At 41.1% G+C, this 13,374-nt stretch overlaps 1 protein-coding gene across 1 annotated transcript; it reads left to right on the forward strand.

Moving 5' to 3' along the window:
- Positions 1-6,648: 6,648 nt before the first annotated feature.
- Positions 6,649-12,710, forward strand: DUSP6 (dual specificity phosphatase 6). Its single transcript, XM_081958838.1, has 3 exons — positions 6,649-7,703; positions 9,123-9,560; positions 11,523-12,710. The coding sequence occupies exons 1-3, from the start codon at positions 7,295-7,297 to the stop codon at positions 11,828-11,830; spliced, it is 1,155 nt and encodes a 384-aa protein (XP_081814964.1). The 5' UTR covers positions 6,649-7,294; the 3' UTR covers positions 11,831-12,710.
- Positions 12,711-13,374: the final 664 nt, after the last annotated feature.

Here is a 13,374-nt window from a genome sequence, read left to right on the forward strand (position 1 = left end):
ATCTCCCTTAACTGCCCAGGAGGGTAAGATGGGAACTAAGTGACATAGTGCCATGCCAAGTTAGCATGTAAAGAGAGTCTGAATTTTGGAAATTTTAAATATGCACACATTTGCCCAAAGATTAGCTCCCAGTTGGAACTGCTGCAGAATTTTCACATATGTGGAAAATCCTATGGGGGAGTAAGCTGATATGCATAGTTACCACTTTCTGAAATATCGGACAAAGCTTTTGCAAGAAGAAATGTTCCTTCTTTACCCATTTATGTTCAATCAAATCTGGCTTACTGCTCTGCTGTGCAGAGAATGTGAAAACTTTAGAGCAAGCAATTAAATAATAACCCCTTAGAAATTCTATCTAAAAACTAGTTGCAAATGCCACTTGTCAAAAGCAAAACAAGTAGCCCTAATCAAAATCTAAGTAAAGTAATGGGAAAAGTTCATCAGCAGATTTTAAAGTACAGTATGGGCATAGGATAAATCTAGGGGCTCGTCAGGAAAACTGACAGCCTGAGTTTGAGATCCGAGCACCACATGACAGGGTAAGCTCCTGTCCTTGCCCCAGCTTCTGTCCACCTAGCAGTTCGAAAGCATGCAAATGCAAGAAGATAAATAGGGTACCTATTTAAATAGGGTACCTTTGGGTAACTTTGGGAAGGTAGCAGCTTTCTGTACAGCTCGGCATATCGTCATGTTGGCCAAATGACCACAGAAATGGTCTTCAGACAATGCTGGCTCCCTTGTGGAGGTGGTATTCAGCTTGTTCTGACCAGTTCTGGAGAATCGGTAGTGGAAACTTTGAATAGTTCGGAGAACCAGTAAATACCACCTCTGACTGGCCCCGCACCCATCTATTTTTGCCTCCCAAGTCCTAGCTGATTGGGAGGGAATGAGGATTTTGCAGTAACCTTCCCTTGGAGTGGGGAGGGAATGGAGATTTTACAGTATCCTTCCCCTGCCATGCCCACCAAGCCATGTCATGCCTACCGTGCCACACCCCACAGAAACAGTAGTAAAAAAAAATTGAACACTGCTCCCTTAACTAAGAAACGGAGATGAGCACTGCCCCCTAGAGTCACACATGACTAGATGGTCTATTATAAAACCATGTCCATATTGTATATCTTGTCCAATAAACTAGAGAGGGACAGTTCTACATATACTTCCAAGCTTTGTACTAATCTATATTATTATCTCTCAGTTTCATTTCTGTAGCTACGCAGGGCTTATGATTCTGCATTTGAATTGTACAAAATAACTTTCAAATCCCCCCAGAAAACTTCCATGAAAAATGGAAGCATGGATAGCATTTATTCAAATTGCCTGAGGCAGCAATGTCCCATTTGCAGGAAACATTTTTTTCTGTATAATTTTTATTGAAACTTTTACACAAGAAAATAAAAATATAAACCAATATCAAGTAATGGGGGAAAACGAAAAAGACAGAAATCAAAGAAAAAGCAAAATGTACATTGAAAAAAGAAAAAAGATATTGTATACGTAAAGAAGGAGCTTGGGATATTCTTCACAGCAACTATTAATAAAAATATGTTTTAACTTATCTCTCTAAAGTTATATCATTACTTTCTATAAACTATCCTATCAGTGTCATAAATCAAATTTCATTTTTTTCATTGTTATATAAAATGTACATGTGATGCCTCTACTTAAGCATATCCCTAAAGTGAAAACTATGGAATCACTATTATGACATTTTTTTCTCTTTCCGGATGGATTTTTAAATAAATATATTAATAAATGCTTTTTATTGTTGTTTACTTTTTTTCCCGATTACAAAAAGGCTCTTGATCTATCCTCCAGCGATTTCAGTCCTTAGGGATAATCATAGCAACTACCTAGAGAGGTTTGAGACAAAGGGAGCCTGGAAACCTTGAAGAAAACAAGTGTATTAAAAGAGAGAGAACACTGTTTTATAATGGCAAAGAACTGTATTATCTTCAGATTCTTGACTGTGCAAAAGGCTGGGTATTTAGTAAGCCAAAAAGCTGAATATTCTTGGAGGAAAAGTCCACAATCCACAACGTGGGGATGATATTAATCAAAACTATCCAAAATGTTACAAAATGGTAAGCAAGCTTTTAGACACTTCTGAACATTGTAATCAACTGGAAGAAAGTACACCCTTGCATGGTATGGGGAAGATAGAAAAATGGAACCGAGAATGCCATTGTTTTCCACGTGGCAGTCATGGAGTTGTGTGGACTATAAATTAAATAAATACATGCCTCTATGTCTGAACTGGAATCACAGAATTTTGTGAATGGGCCTCACAAAACACATTAAGGACTGTCTGTCAAAATATAGCATCAACTGTAGCACCAACTATTTATTTAGCACCAACTTTTTTTATTTTATATAGCACCAACTATTTATTTAACTCTGCCTTATGCCTTACTCAGAACACATAGCATCATTGTAAGGCAGTAAAGAGCAATTAGATTGTTGTTACATTTGCAAAGCCAGTGCTAAAAATATTAATTAGAGCCAATCTAATTTTGATAACCGAACCTAAGCTTCAATCAACAACTCCACTATGTAAAGATGAAAGGGATGGGAACCGACACAACTGAGTACAGATGGGGGCAGCAACAATCTCTTTTTTGCTCAGTTCCAACATGATCATTAAAAAAGCATAAGATTGCAGTCATTTTAACCAGTCACTTTTTATCCTCAGATCTTTAATAGTATATATGTGGGCTTTGTCACCTGTAACAATCCTTACAGCCTTACCAAAGTAAAAAAGTGACTGCTTCAAAAAGCTGTTGCAACTGGAACCAGCATGCAGTTTTCATGAATACGTCCCACAGTATATGAAGTCTATATATTGTGACTCCCTCCTTGTCCACCTTCACTTGACAGAGGATTAATCACAATAAAGAACTGAACTGCATGACTGAGTTTTGCAAACCACTGTAACTGTTTTAATCATGAGACTATTTTGGTTGGCTGCACAGAGCACTCATGGTTAACCTCCAGTCAGTGAGGTTAATCTGGCATGCAAGATTATCCAATAAAGCCTACAAAGCTTTCCAATATTTATGTGGCCCTTCCAAGAAAACTACCCATATTTCCCTTCTTTCTTTCCAAAGAGAACAGAGTTGTCCTGTTGCTTCTTCTGAGTTGGACACTAGAAGGTAGAAAGACAGGAGTTTTGTTACCTTGAAGCTCTACCATCCAACAAGCTATGGGGAATGTGTTTGAAGGACAATGGCAAAGTTTTCCCTAAATAAGATAAACAGTTTCTTGAAAGGGGAGTGGTTTTTTTTTTAGTACCACCAATGAACTTATATTTTCTCAGCTATTTTGCTCTGGAATAGCACATGATACAGACAAGGGAAAGGAGCCTGGGGAATTGCTGGAATGGGATTTCTACATGAGTAAAAGTGAAGAGCTGGACTCCAGCTATGCTTGTTCAATTTCTTTCTCATGCCAAAAGAGAACTCCAAGAACACTGATAAATAGATGAAGCATTTTACAACAGTCTTCTTCAACTAAATGCTCTCTCAGTAAGTTGGAGTACAGTTCCATAATTGAAACTGTAGTCATCATATAAATTGAAAATTATAGGAAATGCATTCCAACATATCACCAAACTGGGAGACAATATCACAGAAAGCATAAACAAACCAATTCTTGTTTCATTATTTATTTATTTAAATTTTATATGCCACCCTTCTCATCAATGTGATGATTCTTTCCTTGGAGGGGCCAGCTACTTATTGAAAGCTTTGTAATTATTGGATAAATTATTGATCACATTTATATGGCTGCCCATTTCATAAGAAGTGACTTACATATGTAACTCACATGCAGCATGACAAAGAGTCTAATAAGCTGATAGCACCACAATACCTTCCTTTCCTAGTTCCTTGATCATACCATATTTCAAAATAAAGTTCATTTTATCTATTACTTCTATTTATCTATTACTACTAAATGTCCAATCAAATCCCAGTGAGGTTTGTATCCTTCAGACAATCCCTGGCCATGCAGTGAATTCACTGTCATTAGACAAGCATCAGTTGCCAGAAGATATATTATGGATAGATCTTGACAATACATTCTCCTTTCTCCTTCTTCCCCCGTTTCTAAGGAGATTCTTTGGTTTCCACTATGATATAACTTTGGCTCTCACATGTTCTATATTGCTTGTGGGAGGAATATTATACTGCCTATGTCTGAATTCAGCCTGGGTTCATTTAGCATTAAAATGGAAATAGATAAATGTGCTTCAGTATTTGGAAATGGAAATAAATAGAAGGCAGCTCTGCATTATATGCAGCTAGTCAGATATAAATATGTTTGACTAGCCCCAGATAAGAATTTAGGGATATATTAGTGGGATAAAAAGATCCAGGCCTCTTACCTATAACAACTTAGAGTCTTCCTTGAATTGAGATGGTGAGTTCATCCGTATTTCTCAATCTTGGCAACTTTAAGATGTGTAGACCTCAATTCCCAGAGTTCCCCAGTCAGCATGTTGGCTGGGAAATTCTGGGCGTTGAAGTCTACACATCTTAAAATTGGCAAGGTCAAAAAACAGTGGATTATATGGACATTTTTCTACTTTTTTTTCTCAGAAGCTTTAGAATACTGCAATGACTTTCCAGTCTACCTACGTCTACATCTACATTTCCTTTTGGTCTCTCATCAAGTGTCAACCAGGTCCCACCAGAGACAGCTGAGACAGACTAAGGGCAGCTACCTACTGGGATTGTTTACCTAATGCTTGTATCAAGATAGATACAAGTGACATGAATTTGCAAAAAAAAAAAAAAAGTCTTCAGCCATCATCCTTAAAAGTGTCTTTTTATATTGTCAAATGCTAACTATTTTGAAAATTCTACAGATAAGAGGGATTTGGGCACAGATAATGCAAGATTCTGGATTTGCTTTTTAGGGTAGAAGTGGTACCATATTAACAGCAAGACATCTTCTGGGGATCATACAGGAGCCTTCTCTCTCCCCTCCACCACACACTCACACAATAAAGAGTTTCCTTCTTAGAGGGAAGGACAGAGCCAGAGCTAATTTATGAAAAGGGGCAAGTGAATTTGGGAATTCTGTGGAGGGTATTGGCTTTCAATGCATAAAGCTAGGATTGTCGCTGTTGGCTCTCTGTTCTTCTCCTCCCCACCCACCCACCCACTTTTCTTTATAAATTGCGGCTCTGGATTTGGCTACAAAATCCTCTCTGCACTGCACTACGGTACCTATCCTTCCCACCCCTAGCCTCGATAATTTTGCAACAGGCTGGTTTCGTGATGAGATTGCATGGAGAAAACTTTGCATTCTTTCCGCAAACTTTACGGGGTACCTCCTGCCTAAAGTTTTTGAAGAACTTTATATCCTCGTCGCCACCTTACAAACCAGCTATTTCATAGATGCTCCTACTTTTTTGCGGGGGGGAGGGGGGACGCCTTGAAAGCCGGGCCTACCAAATGCAGCAAGACCTACTTTCGAGTAAACATTTGTAGACACACCGGGCTCCAACCAAGCTTGGCCCCCGACTGCAAATCGAAGCCACAGCGGATGCGGCAGGATTTTAACGCGGGTCATGCCTATGCCTGTTGACGGCCGAACTAACTTCCTTGTCCTTAAGGGCTTTTCGAATAACGAACCGGGCATCAGGCAGTAAAGGGAGATGAATGCGTGGGAATTACCCCTTCCAAAGCCAAGAACGGCAAGGAAAGCGCGCGCCCGAGCGGGGAAATCTCCCATAAGATTTCAGACTATGGGAACAATGGACAATACAGCGCCAGCAGCCATCCTAGGAAATGCCAAACGACTTTCTCTTTTACACTACACATTAACTCCGGCCCACGCTTGGCTGGAATGACAAGCCAGTCCCTTCTGCCACGATTAATATGTTTGCCCGGAGGACAGAATAGGAGCAGCAGCGCGCTTTCCCTTTTCCTGACTTTTTAAGGTCAGCGGCGCTGTTAGTTCTTTCAAATTCCTTGGCTCGTTGGGAAACAGCCGGAAGTGTGCTGGCTGGGTTTCTTAAGGGGGGGTGGGGAAACCCACGCGAATTTTTTCAAGGGTTCTTTATCTATGAAAGGTTCAAAGAAAAGCTACCAGGAATCTTATCTTTTTTTAAAAAGTAAGGCACAAAGAAGGAGAGAGAGAGAGAGAGAAGGAAGAGGGAATAAGGAAAACTGGAAAAATTATTTTAAAGCGGAAAGGGGTCTACGACCAACGCAAGTCGAGTTGCAGGATGAAACACCCGGCTGTGAAGTGCCCTTAACAAGCGCGTTTGTGTAGGGGAAACATGGAGAGCCTTTTGTTCTTCCTGTAATTGGACCATTTGTTGTATAATCGCTGGGCTGCTCTGCTTGAGCTTCAACAGAAGGAAACTCGAGCCCCAGACGCGCGACTCTAGTGGCTTTGCCTTCCTCTCTCCCCCCGTCCTCCCCCCGCCCGCACCTTTCTTCCTTCCTCCCGCTGAGCTGCTGTTGCTGCTTGTTTGCACTCGGCTTATCCGGAGCGGAAATTCCTTTCCGTTTTTGTGAATGACAAACTCATTAACAATTCATCAACACAACCTGTTCCAGCCGGCCCGTTTCCACGGCAACCGCCCCTTCCGCAAGCGCTGATTGGTCGAGCGAGAGAATGTATCCATTGAGACGTTCCATGTTTGTATCCATTGAGGAATTGCCTGGCGCTGAAAGAGGGGCGATAGTGTGCAGGGTTGATTAAAAGGGACATTGATCACAAGAGGACTTGAAAGGAAGGAAGGAAGGAAAATAGGAGGCAAAGAAAGAAAGAGAGGGAGAGAAGCAGGAGGTGGTGGCTGGAGGCAGAAAAAGCAGGAGATGAGAAAAGAAATAGGAGCCCGGGGCCGTGAAAAGCTGCACATGGGAGCGGTATAGCTAGAGCAGTAACAACCCCAGGGGTCAGCCTCGGGTCTAGCTAAATCGCTCGACCTGCCTTTAATGCATTTGCTTGGGCTTTGCAAAAAAAAAAAAGCGCTTCTGCACACGTAATTGCAGGAAGAAAAGGGCGATGCTAATGTATCTAAACTAAGGGAGTCCCCGGCAACGCTCCAGAGAACAGCTCTCCCAAGACGAGAGCAGCGCTTCGGTTTGCAACGTGCAAAGCGACTCGGAGAGACCCTCACCCGGAGGCTAAGCCGGAAAAAGCGAGCAACGGGCCGAGTTCGGACCGACGGCTCCGCGCCCCCCCCCCTGCTCCATCCCGCCGGTCGCCGTGGCTCTTCGGATAGGGGCGCTTTGCGTAGCTGCCCCTGCCGCCTGGCCTGCCCGAGTCCTTCCTCATGCTAGATACGCTTCGCTCGCCGGTAGCCTCTCTCGCGTCGGACATGGCAATCTGCAAGACGGTGGCGTGGCTCAACGAGCAGTTGGAGCTGGGCAACGAGCGGCTGCTGCTGATGGACTGTCGCCCGCAGGAGCTCTACGAGTCCTCGCACATCGAGTCGGCCATCAACGTGGCCCTGCCGGGGATTATGCTGCGCCGGCTGCAGAAGGGCAACCTGCCGCTGCGCGCCCTCTTCGCCCGGGGCGAGGAAGAGCGCGAAAAGTTCGCCCGCCGCTGCGGAACCGACACCGTGGTCCTCTACGACGAGAGCAGCAGCGACTGGAACGAGAACACGGTGGGCGACTCGGTGCTGGGGCTGCTCCTCAAGCGCCTGAAAGACGACGGCTGTAAGGCCTTCTACCTGGAAGGTGAGGGGTTAACCAGGTCGATTCCGCTCTTCTCCCGCGGGTTTTTTCCCCTTTCTGCACCCAGAGCCGCGGGGTCTCTCTCCCCCCCCTTCGTTTTGCCCTGATTCCTTTAGCACCAGCCTCCGGCATCTGGCCGCCCGGCGCCTTTGCCCTGCGTGGCCCGAAGCGCAGAGCTGCCAGATGGCACCGGAGTTGTAAAGAGATTAAAATCTCTTGTAGGCTCTGAGTCTGCAAACCCTCCCCCCCCCCCCGCCGCTCATGTTTTCAATCCTTTGAACTAGTTCTTGGGCAGGCTGCCGCCTCCGTTGTCCGAGGATGAAGGGAACGTGCCCCTTCTAGTGAAAGGAACTCTACTCTTCGTTAAGGATTCCCCTCGCAGGGAAAATCCCGATTCCAGAAAAGCGACGTAGCAAGTGCCTGCCTCTGGCGTCAAACGCCTAGTGCCTGCCCCTTCCAAAGAGAAAGAGCCCGCTCTGGGCGGAGGGGGGGGGAGGGGGAATCCTCAAACAGCATTTTCACCTTCTTTCCTCAGGAATAGTCCAGGCTCAAATCAAGTTTAGCTCTGAAGCGGAATAATATGCATTGCTTCCTAAAATTCCTCCTCCCTAAGCCATTAATGCCCTTCTTCATCGGAAATATTATTTCAAAGGAGCTTCCTGCTGTTTCCATTAAGGATGCTATTTATAGGCTCTGTAGGGTAAGAAAATCGTTTCAAGCAAAGGGTGCCCTTAAGAAACAGCCAATTGTTCCTACTGCATCTTTGTTTGAAAAGCCAGTGAGTGGCTCTTTGGCATCCCTAACCTGATACCATCCAAAGAGGTACTTTACAGATCCTGTAATCCAGTTTCCGGATCAGTGATGGCTACAGTTCTTGATCCCTTTGCATGCTACGGTTTCCTGCTGGTTGTAGTGGCATAAGCTTTGCTATTTGAAGGTTATTAAGATGTGGGGAGCTGAAGCCATAGGGAAGATTTGTAGGGTTTGCATTTTTTAGCATGCCTGCTTAACAGGGGAGGCATATGTAAGAGCTCTGATAAAAGCATCTGAATGTTTAAGCGATTGGAAATTTACTATGTGTTCTTTAAAGGCTTAAAGGTCTGAGTTAATAGTTGATGTGCTGCGGCTGTTGGATCAGCTGTTATGGTGGATGGCCTAGAATCCAGTTACCTAGATTTCATTATACTAAGGGACACTATAGCTATGTTTATGCTTAGTTCTATTCCACTAAACTCTACAGAAGAGAAATATTTCAAAGCCTTCACCAATATCTCCTGGGCTTTTTTTTTTTTACAGTGCCTTTTCAGTTTTCTAATGTTTTTAAACCATAAAGTGTCCTTGGACGTCTGGCTCTAGTAGTTTACAGCAGCTCCAATGGGAAGTGTTTTTAATTCCAACCCTTTCTTTTTGTTTTCTTCCCAGGGGGTTTCTGCAGATTTCAGGCAGAGTATGCCTTGCATTGCGAAACTAATCTAGACAGTTCTTGTAGCAGCAATTCTCCGCCTTTGCCAGTCTTAGGGTTGGGCGGTCTCCGAATCAGCTCTGACTCATCTTCAGATGTGGAATCTGATATTGACCGAGATCCTAACAGTGCCACCGACTCTGATGGCAGCCCTTTGTCTAACAACCAGCCTTCCTTCCCTGTGGAAATCTTGCCATACCTCTACTTGGGCTGCGCCAAGGATTCTACTAACCTGGATGTTCTTGAAGAGTTTGGCATTAAGTACATATTGAATGTCACCCCCAACCTGCCCAACCTCTTCGAAAATGCTGGCGAGTTTAAGTACAAGCAGATCCCTATCTCTGATCATTGGAGCCAAAACCTATCCCAGTTCTTTCCTGAAGCAATCTCTTTTATAGGTAAGGTTGAAAAATAGTTCCTAACTATCTTTTGTAGCACTTCTATGTTACTTAGCAGCAAGCCTTCTCCAAAGACCCCGCTGTATATGCATTTTTTTCACAAATGTTTCAGATCACAAGAGATGTCTCCTAACCCATTTCTGCTGGCATAATTTCAATGTACAGTGTACAGTTGATGCTTTAGTTATTTATCTTGTTGTGAAAATGGATAAGGAAAAGAGATATTCTAGGGTGTGTGTGTGGGGGGGGTGGGTGTCTTTATTTTTGCTGTCACAGTTTTAGGTTTTAATAAATGCTTTTTAAGAATGATTTCCATCAAGACCGCATTTTGTGCTTTTTGTTTTCAAGCGAGCAACACTTTGAGGCAGAACAGTACCAGAAACTAGAAATAGTCCAGGCAGTTATACTTTTTAATCTTAATTTAGTTTGATTGCTTAATTTCATTAGACCAAATATTTTTGTCTGTGATTTCAATCTTATGTATGTTATCTTAGAAATATGTGCCATCAAATGTTAAATTCAAAACTTCTAGATGCTTCTGATTGAAGTGAATCTCATCAAATTCAAAATTTACACAAGAGTCAGCATTTTTTAAAATCATGAAATCAGTCTCAATTCAAATAATTACTATAATTTGGATCTGCCCCCATCATGGATGTAGTGTTTGTAGACATTACCTAAGCAATCCTGGTTTAGTAAATTTCTTAAAATATATTCAAACATACCTTTTCTTGAGAATACTAGCTCTTAAACAATACAGTATCAGATATACTCCCAAGTAGCACTAGACATAAATACTTGTTTTTTTCCTCTACTCTTTGCAAAATGATCCAATTACGCTGGACTTCTTCCATTTTGCCAGGCCCTTGTTTGTCAATGAATACTGTATTGTAATCTGATGGAACTGTAGTAGTAATAAGAAGAATGTAGGTAATTTGAGCTCAGTAAGAAGAATTTGTGGGGTGGGAGCTGCAAATCTCCAGGCATTATAATGCATTTCTTATGACAAAGGAATCCATTTTCTAGCCATGTTGACATCCTGTTTCTCTTAATGGGTTGTCCCCTGTGACTTCTGGGTATCTCCCCCCCCCCTTTTAAAAACAGCTGAATACTTTCCTTGTTCAGCTGCAGTGCACTACCCTTGTAAAACCATTTAATAGACCTTCGAAAACAAACCCAAATGAAATACATAGGAGTTTGGAGAAGGAATCATTTTTTCCTTCCTATTGAAATTTTATTTCATTTTATCAGCGAAATGCAATCTAAACCCCTGTATCTGACCAAGTTTCTACAACAAATGATTTCTATAAAATATTTCTGCTTCCTTTTCCAATTCTATCTAGAATGTGATTTTACAAAGAATTCTTGCAGGCAGCCAGTAAATATAACCAGCCAAATTACAAGGATCTTCCTTTAGTATTCTATTTCAAACGAACAGTTATTGGGATTATTCTAAAAAGTTAAAAGATATTCTTTAATTGAACCTTAGTTTTAAAAGATGGGTAGATCAGACATTTAGGCAAAAATAGATCATAACTATTTTTCTATGTGCATAGATTGAGCTACTTTCATTGCAAGAAAGTAGTTCAGTCTATGCACAGAGTAATGCACATTTTAGTTGTGCACATATAGGTTGAGTTTTATACAGACCAGTAAAGATGGAACCATGTAATTTCAACATTTGCCTTTAACATCAGAGAATATTTATGCTTTATTGAATAGGAAGATCTAGAACGATCTGTTTGAAATCTGTTATTTCCTTGATGTATTTGGCTTTTGGGAATGGAAAACCCAAGTATTAAAATATTATTCAAACCCAGGCATGAGAATGTACAGGAAGTTTTTAATAAATTGCAACAGCAATTCACTGATGTCTCATCTCACATCAGGTACTCAGTTATATGAAACCGGAAACAAATGTATGACTTAATAGTCTCTTGTCTGTCTTTTTTTCCCCAACAGATGAAGCTCGTGGGAAAAATTGTGGGGTGCTTGTTCATTGCCTGGCAGGGATCAGTCGCTCGGTCACCGTGACAGTTGCATATCTTATGCAAAAACTCAACTTATCCATGAATGATGCTTATGATATAGTCAAAATGAAGAAATCGAATATCTCCCCCAACTTTAATTTCATGGGACAGTTGCTAGACTTTGAAAGGACTCTGGGGCTGAATAGCCCCTGTGATAATCGCATACCCACCCAGCAACTATATTTTACCACTCCTTCCAATCAAAACGTCTTCCAGGTGGACTCTTTGCAATCTACGTGAGGCCCAACCGATCACCAATTCTTCCAACACTGGGTATTGTGAGCATTCCACAATGCTTCTCTCTTGACAGCTAAAGAGAACTGCAATTCTTTTGTGGGCCCTGGGTTTGGGCAGTACCTGTCTCTGATTCAACACAACAAAGGTTACAATATTTGGAATCTGCTGTTGGAAAATGAGGGATTTTGCTGGGTTTTCCCAGCAGGAAAAAAGACAGATACTGCTTCAAGTGGGACAATGCATTGTGCTCCATGCACAAAAGACACTTAAGCAATGACTTAAAATGTAGGCTTTCCAAACAAAGATGGGCAAGAATGAACACTATAAGTACATACCCATGTGTGTGGGACACTGGGAGAAATGTATTATGTGCATTTATAATATATTTTGTCTTCAGTGAAGACTTGATTTTTTAAATTATTATTAATACTGATTTAGGGGAGCCAAAGAGCGATTTCAGTTCAATGTATTTTGGAATATCTGTTTGCAAAGACCTTTGATATACTCAGCTTGATCAATGTAAATGTTTTCAATCTCAGATGACTGAAATGAAAGTTGCAAGAGGAATGCTTGAAATGTATTCTCTACATTCTCCAGTGATAAGTTCTTTTGGAGCACAAATGACACATCATCTGCAGCATGCTTAATTTTATTGTAGAATTAGGCAAACTTTCTTGGTTATAAATGAATGTTGACCCCTTTGGGTTTGTTTATTCAATTTTGTGAATGAATAGTCTGTTTTACAGTTACATAATTTTTATTTTGGAGTGTGTGTATGTGTGTGGTCAAACTGGTCTCATGATTTTTGGGGGCAGGAGCCTTACCTTTATAAATAATCCCAGTTGCATACTTTAAAAATGGAAAATCATTTCTTAAAATGGAAGGAGATTTTATATATATATATATATATATATATATATATATATATATATATATATATATATATATATATATATATATAATAAATGCTAAACAGTGCATTACCTGTGTACAAACACTTCAGGGAGCTTCACCTCAAATGCAATATCTCGCATTTATTTTTGTAGAAAACTGGAAGGGTGTGTGAATATTGTGTACCTGTGTAAATACAAGAAGATCCTGCACATGATTGTCAGCAAGAGAAAACCTCAAATTTGCTAGTATGAAGTCGAGATGTTATTATTCTCAGTATGTAAGAATTTAAATTATTAATAAATGACTTATTTTGGTTATTGAGAAACCGGGTTGTTTTATGTATTATGTAAGAATGTTCATAAGTGACCCCAAAGGCCAGAACCATCTTGTAATCTACAAAAAGAAGAATTAAGGTTTGCATATATTTTAGTTCTAAAAAATATTTCAGACTGAATCAGAAAATAAGTTCTGGGCACAGCTACATTTTTAAGCGCTTCATTTGATGGAGATGCAGGGTTGACTAGCGTGTCAGTCTTTATTGCATTATTTTCATTGGGATGTGTGCTCAGTGCAAGTTCAGGTAGGAGTCTACATCCTTATATTTGGGCAGAGTACATACTTTGAAAGATAATTCTTTTGAAAATAATCAGTGT

Source organism: Natrix helvetica (genome assembly GCF_964273705.1).
Source record: "Natrix helvetica genome assembly, chromosome: 6".
Classification (NCBI taxonomy): domain Eukaryota; kingdom Metazoa; phylum Chordata; class Lepidosauria; order Squamata; family Natricidae; genus Natrix; species Natrix helvetica.